General features: G+C 44.4%; 1 protein-coding gene across 1 annotated transcript in view; it reads right to left on the bottom strand.

The window, feature by feature from the left end:
- chchd6a (coiled-coil-helix-coiled-coil-helix domain containing 6a) overlaps positions 1–20736 on the bottom strand; it is a 388249-nt gene that overhangs the window by 260919 nt on the left and 106594 nt on the right. The window contains exon 5 of the mRNA XM_068052356.1: positions 4011–4094. Coding sequence (XP_067908457.1) covers positions 4011–4094 — 84 coding nt within the window. The remainder of the gene's footprint in view (positions 1–4010; positions 4095–20736) is intronic.

Genomic DNA, 20736 nt, shown 5'->3' on the forward strand with positions numbered 1-20736 from the left:
AAGCAGCAATGTGATAATGACCAGATAATCATTTTCCATGATGTTGGTTGAGGGATACATATCGGCCAGAGGCAAGGTCGCTGGACAGAACTCCCCTTCATTTCTTCGAAATAGTGCCCTGGGGTTATTTTACTCTCAACTCAGAGGGCAGAGGTGGTGGTGGTGGTGGGGGTCTCATTTTAACAACTTATTCAACAAATGGCACCTCTGACACTGCAATGAAGTGCCAGCCTAACTGGAGCAAACCTTTGGCATAACTCTTCACAAAACATGCTCTCACCTGCATCAAAAATGAAGGGGACAGGGCTGGGGAAAGGAGCGTGGTTCTGTTTTGCACAGCCAGCAGCAAGATGAAGGATTCCCAGGTTAGCTACAGCACTGATTAGATGTATGCTGAAGGTGTTTTTACTCTGCAGTTTCGATTTTGGGCATTGTGGCACTACACCTGCCTTGCTGTTTCTCTCCTGTTTACATTCTCTGCCTGCAGCTGTTCTCCGTTTGACACCAAGCAGAACTGAAGCTGGCAAATCTGGTATCACTTCAGAAAAGCCCCCTCCAAAAAAATAGCGCTGCACTTCTGGAACAGAGTCAGTCGGCAGTTTTGTACTTTTTAGTGCAACTGACAACAGGAGAATTGCAAGCATACCCTTAACTGCATTTTCATAACACCAAAGCACCTTAAAGCTTCTTCTAATCCAACCATGTCTTCACTGCTAACTTCACAAGGGCAGAGACATAACATCCATTCTGGTAGCTTGTGTGAAACAGTCGATTTAGTGCTCAATTAGGAGCAGCTTTTTTGTACTGTAGACTAATGTCCAACCAAGGCCAATATGGTCTAAACTCAATTTTACTTAATGACCTTAACAGCTTTCAATGATTGTTAGTTCCCCACGCAGAGGCCATAAGAAACAAATTGATCCGCAAGTTTAACTGCACCACAGTGATTCGCATAGCTTATTCTGAGCAATGTTTTTACCCACATTACCAATAGTTACCTTGGATGAGCACAATTCCGACTTCCAACTCAAATGGCAAATTATCCTGCATGTTCTGCTGATGTACTGCACTGTATGAAAGTGTGAACAGCAGCAACTGGTTCAGCCTAGCCATAACTTCAGCTTTCTACCCCCCAAGCTTTGAAACTCCCTCCCTAAACCGGTTTGCCTCTATCTACTCCTTTAAGATGCTCTTTAAAACCTACCTCTTTGAACAAGCTTTTGGTCACCACTCCTAATACCTTGTGCGGTGTGGTGAAACTACTTGGGATGCTTTAACTATGTTAGAAGTACGATATAAGAACATAAGAAATAGGAGCAGGAGTAGGCTATTCAGCCCCTCAAGCCTGCCCCGCATTCAATAAGATCATGGATGATCTGCCCCAGACCTCAACTCCTCTTTCATGCCAGCTCCTCATAGCCCTCAACTCCCCAATATTTTAAAAATCTATCTACCTCCTCTTTAAATACTTTCAGTGATCTGGCCTCCACAACTCTCTGCGGGAGAGAATTCCAGACATTCACAATCCTCAGAGAAGAAATTCCTTCACACTCAGTTTTAAATGCATGCCCCCTTATTCTGTAACTATGTTCCCTGGTTTGAGATTCCCCCACTAGCGGAACATCTTCTCAACATCTACCCTGTCAAGCCCCCTCAGAATCTTGTACGTTTCAATAAGATCACCCTTCATTCTTCTAAACTCTAATGAATAATTGCATTACCTTTTTACCCATTTTTGATAAGTCAACCCCTTCATCCCAGGAATCAGCCTAGTGAATCTCTTTGGAACTGCCTCTAATGCCAGTATATCCTTTCTTAAATATGGGGACCAAAACTATACACCGTATTCCAGGTGAGGCCTCACCAACACCCTGTACAGTTGTTAACAAGACTTCCCTATTTTTAAACTCCAACACCCCAGCAAAAAGGCCAAAATTCCACTCGCCTTCTTAATTAGTTGCTGCACCTGCATGCTAACTTTTTTGTGTTTCATGCACAAGAACACCCAGATCCCTCTCTGCTGCACTTTTTTGGAGTCCCTCTCCATTTAAATAATAGTCTACTTTTGATTCTTCCTACCAAAGTGCATGACCTCACACTTTCCTACATTAAACTCCATCTGCCAAGTTTTTGCCCACTCACTCAACCCATCTATATCTTCTTACAGATTCCTTGGGCTGGATTTTACCTCAGGCGGACAGGAATTCACCACCGACATAAAAGTCAGTGGCAAACCCGCTTCCGCCTAGCCCAGGGATTCGTCCCACATTTTACGGGTCCCCAGTCTTTAACTGTCTCGAGGCGGGACTTGCATTCGCCTGAGGGAGGAAGTCCCACTTCAGTGAGCTGCCGACCAATCAGCGAGTCAGCAGCTCTTAATCCCAGCAGTGCCACCAGGAGCAGTGGCCACTGCTGGGACTGCAGCCCAGCCGACTACAGGGAGCCATGAGTGAAGGTAAGTTGGGCTTGCCTCACGAGGGGGATAGGTCATGCCCTGGTGAACTAGGGTGTTCGCTTGGCGGGGGAGGGGGGGTGGAAAGGAGGGCGTCTTGGGTCCCGGGGGTGGCCCTCAATCAGGCACCCATGGCACCACTCTCCCCTGGCTCGCAGTAAGGCCGGCAGCTATCACTGGGCGGCCTTTCACATCCCCAGCATGCCCGCTTGCCATGGGTAAATACCCATGGAGGTGGGCGACGGTCCTTAAGTGGCCACTTCAGGGCCTTGACCTTGGACGGGCGGGTCACTCCCCAACCCCCACCCCCCCTACCCTGCTCGACCGCCGTAAAGTTGGCCGGAGGCGGGAGTGGGCAGGAAGACCTCCTGCTCAATTTTACACCGCCCCCACGCCACTATCCGACCCCCTGCTGTGGCATAGAATTCAGCCCTTTATGTCCTCATCACAACATAAATGCAAGTTATTGCGGAACTGACTTATCTGGTTAATTGTTGAAGTTCTAATTCTCTGAACATGATGTAATTAATTCATAACCTCTTTCAATACTCCATTTGCACAGCAGATCTGAGGTTTTCAGCTCTTTGCAACAAAATATACTGCTAGGTCTATGTACTATGGCAATGGGTTCAAATAGCAGGGGACCCAAGATAAAAACTAGGAGTTATCAGTAAAAATCAGAGAGAACTCTTTCATAAAAAGGACAAGAGTATTTTGGAATAAATTATTGTGCAAGGTCACTGAAGCAAATGGCATAAATAGATTCAAGAGACAACTAGATGAGTTTTTGGGGAGAGAAGGGATTGGAAGATCTGTTAATTATTTGGGTAATTCTAGGCAATCTCTCAAAAAGGGATGGACTAGTTTAACAAAATGATCCATTTAGTGCCTCATTTATCTTAACAGTAAGTGAATGAACTTAGGAAAGATGTTCTCCATTTGGCATTTTACTTCATACTTACTTGTGACTTTTTATTAATATTTATATCCAGGAATCCTTGAAGCTGCAGCAATACACCACAAGTAACCAACTGATCAGAATGGAGGATGGAGAGACAAGCAAACTGGGTGGCAAACAAACTACTTTTCTGTACTCTGCCAATCACATTTGGCCTTCCACCCTGGCTTCCGTTTGTCAGACAATACATTTGGTGTGAATTAAGGATGCACACCCACACCTCGGCTATAAAAAGCGCGACTGGCACGTTTTTAGAAAAATTCTCAGAAAATCATGAAGACTTGAAAAATCGAAATTTTTCCAGGAAAATCTGCACCTGCATCTGATTGCCCTGGCAAGTGCTGGCCACTAAATATTATTATAATACTATTAAAATGAAAATGACTGTACAGAAGAACATTACAAGGAGCCCTATTGATTTCCTGTTCAAGAGCATTCTACACATTGCTCGTACAAGGAATCAATGATAATCTCGCTGCGTTACACACCCTTTTGATAATACGACCAATGCATAGATTTCCTTTAAAAGAGGCAACCAATCACAACCAACAATTCAATGCGGGAATTCAGTCAACCACAAATTTATATTTTCTTCCTGACCTTCTGTTCTATAAGTTCCAGCTGTTCTTTATAAAAGGCTTCAAGTCGCTGAAGATCTGCTTCCTTCTTTTCCAGTTGGCTGGCCTGGAAAATAAAATGTGATACAAAAAGTTATAATACATTTCGTGTGGTAGCCTCCCCAGCTCCGTGTCCAGGCAAAGCAAAATGAAGATTTTGTAATTCTATTTCTTTTTGCCTTTCTTGTTATCTCTCCTCCCTTCCTCTGTTGAAGGTGCTGGCACTTATTGGGATACAGTTACACAGGTGCTTGCATCTCTCCGGTACCAGACACATAGTCATTCCTTATGCAAGAGTACTGACAGGCTATTTGAAAGAGAGCTAGAATAAAATACTGTGGATGCTGGAAATCTGAAATAAAAACAAAAAACTGCAGGAAATACTCAGCAGATCAGGCAGCATCTGTGGAGAATGAAAGAGTTAATGTCTCAGGTCGATTACCTTTCATCACAATTGGAAAAAGTTAGAAATGTAATACGTTTTAAGCAAGTGAAAGGGGGAGGAGGTGGAAAAAGAACAAATGTGAAGGTAGGGTGGAAGATAGGAACAACTAAATTACAAAAAAGAGTGGGTGGTGTAAAGCCAAAGGGAATGGTAACAGGACAAGTAAAGAAAAAGATGCGTCCACAGGAGGTGTGAATGGCAGAATGAAGAACAGCTGCCGTCCAAAAGCAAAAACCTGAGAAAAAACGAGACTAAAACTAAAACCTGCAAAGAAGGAGGAAACAAAATGGGGGCAGAGCTAACGGTCTGAAATAGAAAGAATATTTGAAAGAAGAGCCCATCAGCGATAAGCAGTGGCCATCTTGCACCAGAGATCTACACACACATGCATTTTCCAGCACAGGTCTTTGGATAGAGACCCCAGCTTGAACTATTCCCTCACCCTGGTCCAGAGACACTGAGGTAATTTGTATGCTCCATACCACTTTCCTAGCTGAGAAGAGATAACACCATAGGCTGGAATTCAAACCCATATGGGTTAGTACCAACCAGACAGTGCACTTGCCCACAAGGTTATTGAGGAAGCCAAGTAGCCATTTATGCTTGGGCTTAGATATTGAGCATGGGTAGACATTTTGACTACGAGGGGTGTCATACAACTGGAACTTGTGTTCTGCTGATATCTGAACATGTCCACCAGGAGAACTCTACCCACATTTTCCCCTCCCTTCCCATGGGCATGTAGGCTATGTGCAGCACCTCCACTGCTATCAGATTGACATAAGCCAACTCACCACAGACAAAGGATCAAACCTGGGACCTTCCTAGTCAGAATGGCTCAATACCACACCATGGTGTTTATTTTTTTCCAGTTTTCCCAATCCAATTTACTGCCGAACTATCTGGGGAAACAGCTTGGCCGATTTCTGAACCCTGCCCCTCTCCGACCCAAATTATGCACTAACGCATGAAACATTCAAGAAGACATCAGTCTCATGGATTGGGCTGCAAAAGCATGAATTCCAGTGACAGCTATTACCATAGCAAATAATGGCTACGAATCTAACACAGTATTTCAGGCTTAATTTGAGGGCCATCAGTACAAGACATAAAAGTTGCAACTGACTGCGAAGAATTATAATCCCCCCACTCCAGAACTCTGCTTCATTTAATTTTGTTGTTCTGCATCAGCATCACTGTTGCAACGTCAAAAGTATTATTGAGATTGGCTGAAAGTAAATCAAAAAATATTAAAACCATGAAGTACATGTACCTATAATCTGATGGCACTGAGTGAGAAGATGTGTGATTATCACACTGGGATCCATTTTAACGCTCAGCTGTGATGTGTGCCTGTATAGTTCCTGATCTGCTAAAAACCTACGATAAAAATATGCAAATGCACTGCTTAATGTTTCATTTGGAAACCTCCATTAGCTAATACTATGTGTTTCCCTTTATCAAAACTGTCACTCTCCAAACAAACTTCTGTTGTCACGATTTTAGGTTGCTATTTATTCTAAATATTGAAACATTTTGTTGCCTGTAACAGCACAGTTGCGTGTTCTGGCCACAATGCAGTGCAGTGGAGCATGCTTTTGAAGACTGTTTCCCAAGTCATCTCATAGAACCATAGAATCATCTTGCACAGAAGGAGGTAATTTAGCCCGTCATACCTGTGCTGGTTTTTTAAAAGATTTTTTTGGTTCCACTTATCCACTGCTCTTTCCCCATAGCCATGCTAAATTTTCCTTTTCAAATATATATGCAAATCCTTTTTGAAAATTACCAATAAATCTGCTTCCATCACCTTTTCAGGCAGCGCATTCCCGATCATAACTCGCTGTATAAAATGAATTCTCCTCATCGCTGGCCAATTATCTTCAATCTGTCCTCTGATTATCGGCCTTCCTATCATTGGAAGCAATTTCTCCCTGTCTATGCCATCAAAACACCTCATAATTTTGAACACCTCTATTAAATCTTTGCATAACCTTCTCTGCTCTAAGAACAACCACCCCAGCTTCCCTAGTGTCTCGACATAACTAAAGTCCTTTATTCCTGGCATCGGGGTGGCACAGTGACGCTGTGGTTAGCACTGCAGCCTCACAGCTTCAGGGACCCGGGTTCGATTCTGGGTACTGCCTGTGCGGAGTTTGCAAGTTCTCCCTGTGACCGCGTGGGTTTTCGCCGGGTGCTCTGGTTTCCTCCCACAGCCAAAGACTTGCTGGTGATAGGTAAATGGGCCGTTGTAAATTGCCCCTAGTGTAGGTAGGTGGTAGGGAATATGGGATTACTGTAGGGTTAGTATAAATGGGTGGTTGTTGGTCGGCACAGACTTGGTGGGCCGAAGGGCCTGTTTCAGTGCTGTATCTCTAAATAAAATAATAAATAAATAAAATAAACTCCACCAACCAGACTTAGGGTTATTCAAATGTTCCATCAGTATAGTTGTATCGCTGAGTTCCCCCAATGGTTTCATGAGTAATTAGTGATACTGAGTGGTACTGAGACACACAGACCAGGAAGAGCCCAGGTTCAATCTCCATCTTCACTGAGCTTGTTGATCTGAGTCAGGTCAATAATCAGAGGTGTAACAAATGGCCTTGGGTGGGAAAAGAAAAAAAATCAGCAAGGAATTTTGAAGTGAGGGCATTAAGCAAGGAATCACCCATAATGACCCTCACAGATGGACAACTTGATGATATTTCAGCACTTTATTGAAGTATCGTGGAGCAGTTACAGAGCCATACCCAAGCAAGAGTTAGCATCAGGACAACTGGGAAAAAAACATACAAATACATTTTTTAAAAAGTGGGAAAGAGGAACATGAAGAATTAAGTGATGCAGGTAGGCCATTCAATCCCACCATTGCCGCGCCTTTGGCGATGATCTTTGAGTCCTCACTGTCCACTGGAGTAGTACCGGATGATTGGAGGGTGGCAAATGTTATTCCCTTGTTCAAGAAAGGGAATAGGGATAACCCTGGGAATTATAGACCAGTCAGTCTTACGTCGGTAGTGGGCAAATTATTGGAGAGGATTCTGAGAGACAGGATTTATGATTATTTGGAAAAGCATAGTTTGATTAGAGACAGTCAGCATGGCTTTGTGAGGGGCAGGTCATGCCTCACAAGCCTTATTGAATTCTTTGAAGATGTGACAAAACACGTTGATGAAGGAAGAGCAGTGGATGTGGTGTATATGGATTTTAGCAAGGCGTTTGATAAGGTTCCCCATGGTAGGCTCATTCAGAAAGTAAGGAGGCATGGGATTCAGGGAAAGTTGGCTGTTTGGATACAGAATTGGCTGGCCCATAGAAGACAGAGGGTGGTAGTAGATGGAAAGTATTCAGCCTGGAGCTCGGTGACCAGTGGTGTTCCGCAGGGATCTGTTCTGGGACCTCTGCTCTTTGTGATTTTTATAAATGACTTGGATGAGGAAGTGAAAGGCTGGGTTAGCAAGTTTGCCGATGACACGAAGGTTGCTGGAGTTGTGGATAATGTGGAAGGCTGTTGTAGGTTGCAACGGGACATTGACAGGATGCAGAGCTGGCCTGAGAAGTGGCAGATGGAGTTCAACCTGGAAAAGTGTGAAGTGATTCATTTTGGAAGGTCGAGTTTGAATGCAGAATACAGGCTTAAAGACAGGATTCTTGGTAGTGTGGAGGAACAGAGGGATCTTGGGGTCCATGTCCATAGATCGCTCAAAGTTGCCACACAAGTTGATAGGGTTGTTAAGAAAGCGTATGGTGTGTTGGCTTTCATTAACAGGGGGATTGAGTTTAAGAGCCGCGAGGTTATGCTGCAGCTCTATAAAGCCCTGGTTAGACCACACTTGGAATACTGTGTTCAGTTCTGGTCGCCTCATTATAGGAAGGATGTGGAAGCTTCAGAGAGGGTGCAGAGGAGATTTACCAGGATGCTGCCTGGACTGGAGGGCATGTCTTACGAAGAAAGGTTGAGGGAGCTGGGGCTTTTCGCATTGGAGCGAAGAAGGATGAGAGGTGACTTGATAGAGGGGTACAAGATGATGAGAGGCATTGATAGAGTGGATAGCCAGAGACTTTTTCCCAGGGTGGAAAGGGCTATCACCAGGGGGCATAATGTTAAGGTGATTGGAGGAAGGTTTCGGAGAGATGTCAGAGGTAGGTTCTTTACACAGAGAGTGGTGGGTGCATGGAATGCACTGCCAGCGGTGGTAGTAGAAGCAGATACATTAGGGACATTAAGCGACTCTTGGATAGGTACATGGACGATAGTAGTATGAAGGGTATGTAGGTAGTTTGATCCTAGAGTAGGTTAAAGGTTCGGCACAACATCGTGGGCCGAAGGGCCTGTACTGTGCTATACTGCTCTATGTTCTATGTATTTCCTGCAGTAGTTTGATTGTTTCGGATTGAAGGTAGAACCAGCATGATAACATCATATAATTTATTGCCTGAATAATCCAAAACACTTAAAGATGAGATGATCAAGTATATTTGAAACATAAATAAGCTAGTTGATTGGGTTTGTAATGTAAGATGAATTTTAAAAATAACAAAAGTGCCAAGATTCCCCCCAAGTACCTGCATCAGAAGATTATGAGAAAAAGATAAACTTAATTTCAAGTTCCTTATTGAATTCTTTTTCAATATAATCACTGACAATACCCAGCTCTAACTCACCATCACCTCTCTTTATCCTTACACTATTTCTAAACTATCAGTCCGTATTCCAGTACTGGATAAGCAGAAATTTCCTCCAACTAAATACTCGAATGACAGACTACATCTTCTTTGGTCCCTGTCACAAACTCCATTCCCTTGGCACCAACTCCATCCCTCTCCCTGGCAACTGTCTGAGGCTGAACCATTCTGTTTACAACCTTAGTGTTATAATTGACTCCGCGATGGGTTTCCAACTAATTATCTGAACATCACGACGTCCACCTGGTTCCACCTCTAACATCACATGACTCCACCCTTGTCTCAGCTCATCTGCTGCCGAAACCCTATAACATGGTTGAGTACCTTAGTTTGCAGCAACTGTCTTTCATGCACACTCCAATGTTTTGCATTTATTTAAAAATTCAGTGACAGCTAAGTGTAGGCCCAAGGACATGGACACCGCCAAAGGTTGAAGGAATTAACAGGGAAGATAAGACAAATCAAGGTTAGATAAGGCCAAGCTTGGGTTTTAAAAGCCTGTAGATTGTCAGGGGAAGGGAAGGTAAGGGAAGAGAGCAGTTTCATAGGCCCCAAATTTCCTAAATGGCACTTACGAATATAATGCCAAAATTTAGGCCAGTTTCTTCATAGTTCGAGAACGTACATTGACCTTTCCTGCAGAGCTCATTTGCCTATGGCAGTGTATAAAAACAGGGATAAAACAAGCATAACTGCACCGCTACAAGTGGGCTGCTGTCTTCTGCCAAGGGGGTCTCTCTCTCAGTCGCTTGCTAATCCTAGTCCATTATAATGCAGGCCAGTGGTATGAATGACCAATGGGGAGGCCTTCTGAATGAGTTGGGCGGGGGTTATGGACAGGGATCAAAACCTATTGGATGCATTGACACTGACAGCACTTTGATTACGGATAGGGCAGATCTCTAAGAAAACATCCCCCCCAAAAAATGAAGGAAGTTACTATCAAGTTCCAGAATTCTCAGTTACACTGATATCAGTCAATCCTGGACCACGCTGTATCTAAATTTGGGGTCGTGAATGAAGGCCAGGGTATTATTCCTGAAAATCCAGACAACTTGCATGAGCTGGGCTTGCACACGGTGGCGGAGCTATGCAAATGAGCGTCAGAGGGTTTTGGCAGGGGTATCTCAGAGACAGCGCAAACTGTTGAGGAAATTTGTGCATAGAAATGTTCCAGTGTAAAACTAGCATTAATCAGTTACAGAGAATTTCCTCAGATAAATAAACTCAATGCTGCTCTTATGCCATTGGTAAGCCAAAACTTTCCAGGAAATTTAGGGCCAAGATTCAACATAAACTGTGCAAGTGCAATTTTAAAACTGTAGTTAGATTTCGAGCATACCCCTGTTTTATCAAATGTGGTACTCAAAAGTCAAACATTTGTGTACCATCACCCGGTTACAAACTGTGACCTTTGAAAATAAAATCCAGCCACCTTCTTTATAATGAAGGGGTGTATGAAACATTAGAGAGGTTATTCATGATTGTAATTCACCCATCTGTTTGCCTGGCAAAGCATTTTTACATTCAAATCTTTACGCTGTTTCCTACTACCAGGTGGCTGAGCAATGAGGCGTAACCTCCTCCAGTGTTGCAGCACTCTGAGAATTCTGCATTCCTCTAACTTTGGCCTCTTGTGCATCATCCACTGCCAAAATACAGAAAAATGATTGGTTTTAAACGGATTTCAGGGTATGCCCAATTGAAATGAGTGTTTATAAAAGCAAAATACTGCGGATGCTGGAAATCTGAAATAAAAACAAGAAATGCTGGAAGTACTCAGCAGGTCTGGCAGCATCTGTGGAGACAGAAGCAGAGTTAACGTTTCAGGTCAGTGACCCTTCTTCAGAACTGGCAAATATTAGAAATGTCAAAGCTTATAAGCAAGTAAAGCGGTGGTGGGGCAAGAGATAACAAAGCAGAAGGTGTAGACTGGGCAAGGCCACAGAATAGCTGACCAGAAGGTCATGGAGAAAAGGCAAACAATATGTTAATGGTGTGTTGAAAGACAAAGCATTAGTACAGATAGGGTGTTAACGGACTGAAAATTGAACAGCAGCAAGTACAAACATGAAAAAAAAACAGTGGGTAAGCAAACTGAACAAACTAAGATGAAATGAAATAAACAAACAAAAAAATGTAAAAAAAATGTCAAAAAGAAAAAAACTAAAAATAAAAGTAAAATGAGGGGCCCGTCATGCTCTGAAATTATTGAACTCAATGTTCAGTCCAGCAGGCTGTAGTGTGCCTAATCGGTAAATGAGATGCTGTTCCTCGAGCTTGCGTTGATGTTCACTGGAACACTGCAGCAAGCCCAGGATAGAGATGTGAGCATGAGAGCAGGGGGGAGCGTTGAAATGGCAAGCAACCGGAAGCTCAGGGTCCTGCCTGCAGACTGAGCACAGGTGTTCCGCAAAGCGGTCACCCAGTCTGCGTTTGGTCTCCCCAATGTAGAGGAGACCACATTGTGAGCAGCGAATACAGTATACTACATTGAAAGAAGTACACCTGAAAGGAGTGTTTGGGGCCTGGGATAGTGAGGAGAGAGGAGGTAAATGGGCAGGTATTACACCTCCTGCAATTGCAGGGGACGGTGCCATGGGAAGGGGACGAGGTGTTCGGGGTAATGGAGGAGTGGACCAGGGTGTCGTGGAGGGAACGATCCCTTCAGAATGCTGACAGGGGAAGGGAGGGGAAAATGCGTTTGGTCGTGGCAAACCTGCTCACGTTCACCTGAAATGAGAGTTTGTGGCCTTAAATGGTCAGATTACATTACACAGTTCAGTAGTAGAATAATGCAAAGCATGTTACATGCCCTGTTTTTATGAATCAGCATATCCTCTAGGAGCACCACCGCAGGAGATCTGCTGGTAGGATAGTTCAAGGTATAGAAAAAAATAGATCCAGAGCACTATTGAAAGCTACCAAGTGACAGTAGGACAAAGCAGTCTATGTTCCAACTGAGAAAGGCAAATTTGGGATTTAAAATCAGAACATTCTTAATACTCAAAAGGGTGCACACGGATTCCTGAAATAACCCATATTCTCTCCAAATTCAACAGACTTCTGCTGAAGAAAATATAAGATTTCTAGAGCCAAGAAACTGAACTGTTTCGTTGCAAGTCTCTAGGTTCTTTCTGGGTGGGTGGGCTGAATAATATTCCTCATCCACCTTCACGCCCTTCTCTTACTAGGATCTTTTCCTTGCCACCTCCCCACCCCCCATTTGTTCCTTTTTTCTTGAGAGAAACGACAGATATATTAAAGCTTTCAAATTGGTTGGTTTTAAGTTTATGTGCAAAATCCATAAATAATCAGTTACATGTTCAACAATTTTAAAAAAATTGCAGAGCGAGCATGAAACAGTTGAGATTTTATAATCTATCCGAGGTGGACATAAACACTGAACATAAGTAATGAAAAAAGGAATTTTGTCTTGTATGAAACCGGAAAGGTTAGAAAGAGGAAGTACTGGATAGGTGATGTCAAGTGTTGGGTTTAATCTACCAAATGTGACGCTTCATTAGACATACTGCATTTAGAACACCTATCTAAGGCTTCAGCTTGGGACTTGAGCATGAAAGAGTGATTTTTATTTCTTTGTTCATTAAACTTTTCTGATTGAAAGTGCAAAGAAGAGTCCAATAGCTTAGTATAAATGATGACCTTTAAAGAACCATGAGTTCTTACGAAGGTGATAGCATCGACAGGTTCAAAGATGTAAATGTTCAGGATGGAGGAAAAACAAGTACAATCAAAATTCTCATTGATCTTAATTTCCATGTCCCCTCCCCAAATAATGCATTGATGGCTGTTGCTTTGACGAGGCAAATGGTGAAGCAGAACCAGACCGTGTGTATGTAATAGGAGTTAGAATCTCTGACTACCCAACTCCCATTGCAGCTAACAAAACAAAATAAAAATTCTACCAAACAACCTTTGCAGATGTGATTTTATGTAAATTTCTAATCCTGAAAATTACTTTGAAAGATGAATACGGACAAAAGAGCAGTTCTCGCTGTATTCCGATCAATTCATTTCAGTTAAAATATGCTGCTGCAGGTCTCCAAGGGCTGAAGTAATTCATGCTCTGTGGAATTCCACACTTTCTTCACCATTTTACCTAAAACCCAATTTTATTCAGGCTTATACCCCTGAGCAAAGCCGCAATCAAATCACTGACATTTAAACAGCAGCTCGGCCCAAGCACCATTACAGTACCTGCCCTTCTCTTCCCTTCCCCCAGCTCCTGCCAACCCCCCAGCACCGCCAAATTTAAACCTGTTTGTTTTTCTCTGAATTTTATCCATTTAACCCTCTAGGGTGGGATTTCAATTCCGAGAGTTTTCATTGCCGGATCCCGACACTGTACTGTGTCAGCAATGAGCACCCGTTATAATTTTCATTGGAAAACCAGTTAATTGGCCCAGAGTCGCATTCGCTGCACAATTAGTGGTGGCGGATGCGGGAAGGAAGCGGGACACAGGAAGCAGCAAGCCCGATTTGAAGGGCAAGCGACAGCCATTGCTGCAGTTGAGTTTGCCTCCATGATAGAAAGAGAAGCTGAGCATAGGGCAATGGGTAGGGAGGTCTCCCGTGCCAAGGGAGCACCCCCGAAACCCCCATCAACGCCACCCACCACCCCCCCCCAACCCCCGTTTTTCTGTCGCCTCACTTGAAGTTCTGCTGGAGGCTGTGACAGCACAGAGAAGCATCCTGTTCCCGGTCAGTAGCACAAAAAAGCATGGCTGGAGTTGACTCATGAGGTCAGCAGCAGAGGAGTGGTGAGACGGAACTGGGGCCAGTGCAGGAAATGTTTCAACGACATGCTTAGGTCTGGCAAGGTGAGTCCAAAGATAGATCCAGATGGCATGCCTCCTGGTCAGCAGTCATCAGAATGCAAAAATGAGGGGCACCCTGAGGGCATATAGAGTTCTCCTGACCATAGGAGAGATGTGTGCATGGTATAATTGATGACCCATAAGCTTTGTTCATGATCTGAGCACTGAACATCCTATGTGAATGAAAAGCTGCAAGTGGTAAGGGAGAGAGACACTGTCCTAACAGCATATTTCTTCATCTCGTAGGCCAAGCGGGAGAACACACTGTCAGGGAGAGCGTGAAGGCACACTTAAACGGTGGGGTCCCCATCTTGCATCACTGATGCATTTCAAGGAATTGACCCTTGATCTGGCCACAGTGGCAAGCCACTGGGACGCTGGAGACGGACAAATGGGAGTCCAACATAGACATGGTGAAAAGATCTCAACATACAGATCCCTGAAGGTAGGACAGGTTGATAAGGTGGTCAAGAAGGCAGATGGAATCCTTTCCTTTATTAGCCAAGGTATAGAATACAAGAGCAAGGAGATGATACTGGAACTGTATAAATCATTGGTCAGGCTACAACTTGAGTACTGTCTGCAGTTCTGCTCACTTCATTACAGAAAGGATGGAATAGCAGTAGAAAAAGGGTACAGAGGAGATTTACAAGGATGTTGCCGGGACTGGAAAAATGTAGCTACGAGGAAAGATTGGATAGGCTGGGGGTGTTCTCCTGGGAACAGAAGGCTGAGAGGAAATATGATTGAAATGCACAAAATTTTGAGAGGCCTGGATAGAGTGGATGTGAAGGGCCTATTTACATTAGCAGAAAGGTCAGTGACTAGGGGGCATAGATTTAAAGTGATTGGTAGAAAAATGAGAGGGAAGATGAGGGAAGGATTTTTCACCCAAAGGTGGTGGGGTCTGGAACTCACTGCCTGAAAGGACAGTAGAGGCAGAAACCCTCAGCTCATTGAAAAGGAGTCTGGATATGCACCTCAAGTGCCGTAACCTGCAGGGCTACAGACCAAATGCTGGAAGGTGGGATTAGACTGGGTGGCTTGTTTTTTGGCCGGCACAGACATGATGGGCCAAGTGGCCTCTTTCTGTGCCGTAAACTTTCCATGATTCTGTGATTCCCAGGCTTAGCAGATGCATGGCAACGCTCCCCATGCACTGAGCTGTTAATGCAGAAGCTGTCATCTCATTATTGCAAGCAGCAGAAGCAGCTGTTGATTGTGCCGATTTGTCATGACCACCTTCACTTATGTCTCCCACAGGGCCAGCTGCAGAGAGGAAAAGGTAAGACACCACCAACCTGTTCTGGAGGTGTCAGAGGAGGAAGACACCTCGTCGCCTGCAATATCACATCTTTCTCGTGCACCCTCCACCAGTGCAGATACTTGCACCTTGGTGGGTCCTCATGCGTTATTAGAGACGTTGGCACAAGATGAAGCACACATCACTTCAGAGCAGGAGAAGACGGGGGAGGCAGAGTTGGCTCTGGCAAGTTTCCCTTTGAGGATAGAGGACAGGCACAGCCCTACACAGAAGGGTGGACATACAAAGCCTAGGGGGAGGAGGTGGGGTCACGAAATAGGCAGCTCTACCTGGAGAGCCAGCATGAGATGTGTGCCCACATGTCAGAGTTACCTGAGGCTCTGCGCAGTCATAGAATGAGAATAGAGGAGTCCATTCATCTCATGTGCTCCACAATGTCTCAGTGCTTTCAGCACATAAACTCCTCCATTTAGAGTGGCCAATCTCATGGACAGCTTCAGTGCTGCTATTCGCCTTGAATTCAATGTAATCCGCTGCCCTCTTGAACTGAGCATCCATTACCTCAATGATGTGCTGCTGCCTGCGAGATGCCACCAATGTCTGTTGCCGCTCTTTGGAAGGATCCAGTTGCAAAAACGTTCAAGGCCACTGTGACTTTTACAGCCATGAGAAGGCTATGATGACAATTCCTACAAACCCTCGGATGACCCTCAACAAGGGCACACATATCAGCAACCACCTGCTTGGACAGGCACAGCCTTCTGCGGCACTGACGCTCCAACATATCCAGGGGGCCTCTCCTTTTGCGGCAGTCCCTCTGCTGACGGTATCGTCTTCATTACCTTCCTGTCCCTTGTTCCTCACCCCTGTGCCCCGTTGCCCGGCGGTCTGCCTCTGCTCCTGCAGATGCTGCTCCTCACTGCTATCCGATCCTATCCCAGGGTAGCTTCATCCCATTTCCTGTTATGTCCTTCCTTCCTTCCAATTGGAATGTGCAGTTTTCCTGAACAATCTTCTCATGAACCTGTTAGGCCTGTAAACAGAGGAGCCCATCCACCCCACAACAAAGCCACCCTTTCCGCTCCCCCCCCCCAACCCCAAAATACCCTAGTCAAAAGTGAAGAGATATGACAGATAATTCTCCTGACTCAGTTCAACTTGTTGCCTGTGAAGGGCCTTCTCTGTGCCTCTTTAATGGAGCTTCTTGCTGTTGCCCCACCATTCTGATTCACTCCCCATCATGTTTGCTCCTCCTCCTCCTCTGTGTCATGATCGAGATCCTGCGTGGAAATCATGCCTTACAAAGAGCTCAGAAGCTCGGTAAGAGGCTAAACTGGCCATTTATTGATCTCGGGTGGGGTGCCTCTTCTGGCTCTCGATGGTACCTTTTACACTTTGAGCATGTTGGTTTTGCATCGGGAAACCGGCAAGCCGACCCAAAGGGCAGGTTTAAGCGACCGTGCACCCCGTTCGCACCCTCTCATTAAATAAAAATCCCACCCTAGAGCGGCAACATCTTTACTGTCTGAGAATTAGACTAGGCTTGAAAGCATAGGATAAGGAGAGATACGCAAGATCATTTATATAACCTACAATGAATGAAGCCTGCCCTTGATGTTCACTGAGACCTGCAAATAACCAAGTTCCTTTGTTTTTCCCCTTGTTTTTCAATCTGGCTCTCAACTGAGGGGTATTGTAACATATATGCACATAGTAACAAAATAAACATAGACACACAACAGTTGTGTGTACCATATACAAGACACACTGCAGCAACTCACCTCGCCTCCTTTGACAGCACCTTCCAAACTCATGACCTCTTCCACCTAGAAGGACAAGGGCAGCAGACGCATGGGAACACCACCACCTGCAAGTTCCCCTCCACACACCTTCTTGACTTGGAAAAATATCGCTTTTCCTTCACCATCGCTGGATCAAAATCCTGGAACTTCCTCCCTAACAGGACTGTGTGTGTACCCATACCAAATGGACTGCAGCAGTTCAAAAAAGGCAGCTCACCACCATCTTCTCAAGGACAATTAGAATGGGCAACAAGTGCTGGCCTTGCCAATGATGCACACATCCGTGAAACAAATAATAAAAAAACACTAATATCTTCACAAGAGGTCTGACCTAACTTTTCATTATAATCTTTTTTTTTTAGTCAATCATGAAGCAAAATGCAATTTAGTATTTTAAGAAACCTAAAAAAGTAGTTCATGACCAATGGCGTGAAACTATAGCTAAAGCAAACATAGTTCAAGGCTATATTCACAGGGCAATTCATTACAAAACAAAGCATACCATTTTGTCCTTTTACATGACCTTGTTAGGCTTCAGTTAGAATATTGTGCCTAGTTTTGGTCTCCTCATATGGTGGGGGATTTTGGAAAAGGTAAAGAGGAGGGTCACAAGATTCCCAGTTCAAAACTTGTTCATTACCCAAATAGGCTAAACAAATTGGATCTCCATTCTTGATTGACTTAGGAGTTATATGATTGAGGTTTATAAAATAAATTAGATTGTGTTTTTGAAGACCAATTATTTCAACCAAATAAGTTAGGGAGACCCAGAGGTCAGGACTCGGTTGGATGCTCGGCATTTCTCCTACTCCAAGAGAATAGTGGACCCCTGGAACAGGCTGCTGGCTCGAGCTGTGAACACTGATTCACTGCATTCCTTTCAGTAAGAGTAAGAGATTTTCCTAGCTGAGGCGAAGATCACCAGGTACAAGAGGCAGGTACCCTGTAACGTTAGTCAGGTGTCAATGTGATCTCTTGGACTAGCTTTGATCAGTGGTTAGCACTGCAGCCTCACAGCCCCAGCGACCCGGGTTCAGTTCTGGGGACTGCCTGTGCGGAGTTTGCAAGTTCTCCCTGTGACCGCGTGGGTTTCCTCCAGGTGCTCCAATTTCCGCCCACATGCCAAAGACTTGCGGGTTGATAGGTAAATTGGCCATTGCCCCTAGTGTCGGTAAGTGGCATGAGAATTGAGGGAAGGTGGGGATGCGAGAGGGAAAAGGGATTAATATAAATGGGTGGTTGATGGTCAGCACGGACTCGTTGGGCCGAAGGGCCTGTTTCGGTGCTATATCTCTCTATGACTCTATCTAAAGAGTGGGAGAGGAATTTCCCTATTTCCATCCCCACACCCCCACCCCCCCCCAACTTTCCTTTTAATTGGCCAGGATTTTATCTGGTTTCCTGCATCTAGCAGAAGGTTGCATGACTCCAGGTGATGGGGAGTATATCTATCATGATGCATAAGGCATCACAACTGTGTGGAACAGGTCTGATGGACCAGGAGGTCTTTTCCTGTCTGTTTTTTTTTATATTCTTATCTATATTCAAAATTCAAAAAAAAATTAATAAATGATGGTATAGAAGTGTCATTCAACTTTAGAACATACTTTTTTTTTTAAACTCATTCTTGGGATGTGGACATCACTGGCAAGTCCAACATTTATTGCCCATCCCTAATTGCCCTCGAGAAGGTGGTGGTGAGCCGCCTTCTCGAACTGCTGCAGTCCATGTGGTGTAGATGCGCCCTCAGTACTGATAGGAAGGGAGTTCCAGGTTTTTGACCCAGCAACAGTGAAGGAACGGCGATATAGTTCCAAGTAACAATGGTGAGTGACTTGAAGGGGAACTTGCAGGTGATGGCATTCCCACGTATCTGCTGCCCTTATTCTTCCAGGTGGTAGAGGTCACAAGTTTGAAAGATGATGCCAGAGGAGCCTTAGTGAGTTGCTGCTGTGCATCTTGCAGAAGTGATTCAGTTTGGTAGGAAGAACATGGAGAGACAATGTAGAATAAAGGGTGCAATTCTAAAGGGGGTGCAGGAGCAGAGGGACCAGGGTGTCTCTGTGCATAAGTTATTGAAGGTGGCAGGACAGGTTGAGAGAACGGTTAATAAAGCATACAGTATCCTGGGCTTTATTAATGGGGCTTAGAGAACAAGAGCAAGGAAATTATGTTAAACTCGTATAAGATACTAGGTCGGCCTCAGCTGGAGTATTGCGTCCAATTCTGGGCGCCGCGCTTGAGGCAAGACGTGAGGGCATTGGAGAGAGTTAAAAAAAAATTCACGAAAATGGTTCCAGGGATGAGGATTTTCAGTTATGAAAATAGACTGGAGAAGTTAGGACTGTTTTCTTTGGAGAAGAGAAGACTGAGAGGTGATTTGACAGAGGTATTCAAAATCATGAGGTGTCTGGACAGAGTCGTTAGAGAGAAAGTGTTCCCACTCGTGAAAGGATCGAGAACGAGAAGGCACAGATTTAAAGTATTTGATAAGAGAAGCAAAAGCGACATGAGGAAAAAGTTTTTCACACAGCGAGTGGTTAAGGTCTGGAATGCGCTGCCTGAGAACATGGTGGAGGCAGGTTCAATTGAAGCATTCAAAAGGGAATTAGACAATTATATGAAAAGGAAGAATGTGCAGGGTTATGGGGAGAAGGCAGGGGAATGGAACTGAGGGAGTTGCTCTTTCAGAGAGCCAGTGCAGACACGATGGGCCGAATGGCCTCCTTCTGCGCTGTAACGATTCTGTGATTCTGTTCGACTTCTGCTTATAGGTCATACTCGCTAATTTACTCTGTTTGAATTTCACAAGGCTGGAAATTTAGAGTGAACTGTTCATAGTGTTGTTGAAAATCCTAAATGACAACACCTTAATCTTTTAGTACCCACAGCTTGGGATATGTGCAAGTTAGTGTCAACATTGATTTGAAGTTTACATGTGGCCCCAAAGGCTCTAAGATCAGCACCTAACCAGCCCAAGAAAACATAAAGCACTCCTGATCTAAGTTTTGACTTCTCAAGGTTACAAAAGGATTTTACATTTATACAGTGCCTTTCACAACATCCCATGTAGGAAACGTGACAGCTAATTTGCACACAGCAAGCTCCCACAAGTAGCAATGTGATACATGGGCAGGCAATCTGTTTTCTGTGGTGTTCATTGAGGGATAAATATTAGCCAGGTCTCCCCATCTCTTCTTTGAAAAGAGCTGAGGATCTTTACGTCGACATTAGACGGGGCCTCAATTTAACACCTCACCCGAAAGACTGCACCTCCGACAGTGCAGCACTCCCTTACTGTTGTGTTGGTGTCAACCTAGACTTTGTGTTCAAGTCCTTGGAATGGGTCTTGAACCTGCAACCTTCCAACTCAGGAGGTGACAGTGCTACCCATTGAGTCAAGGCTGGCATTACGATAGGATTGGCTACTGATAAAAGAAACTGCAAGAGTTTCTCAGCTACTATATACCTGTATATTTTTCAGATATAGGAATTTATCTTCATTTGCACACCAGTCATGTTGCTATTCACTTCACAAAGTTTTACAGCTTCATGCTTCATTGGGTGAATTTCTACTGATGATGAGGCAGCTTGCGCTAAAATTTTACACTAATATCACATTCAGTTCAGTGAGGCGTGAAATGAGAGCTGCTCAGAAATAAATAATT

The sequence above is a fragment of the Heterodontus francisci genome, chromosome 19 (genome assembly GCF_036365525.1).
Source record: "Heterodontus francisci isolate sHetFra1 chromosome 19, sHetFra1.hap1, whole genome shotgun sequence".
NCBI classification, from domain to species: domain Eukaryota; kingdom Metazoa; phylum Chordata; class Chondrichthyes; order Heterodontiformes; family Heterodontidae; genus Heterodontus; species Heterodontus francisci.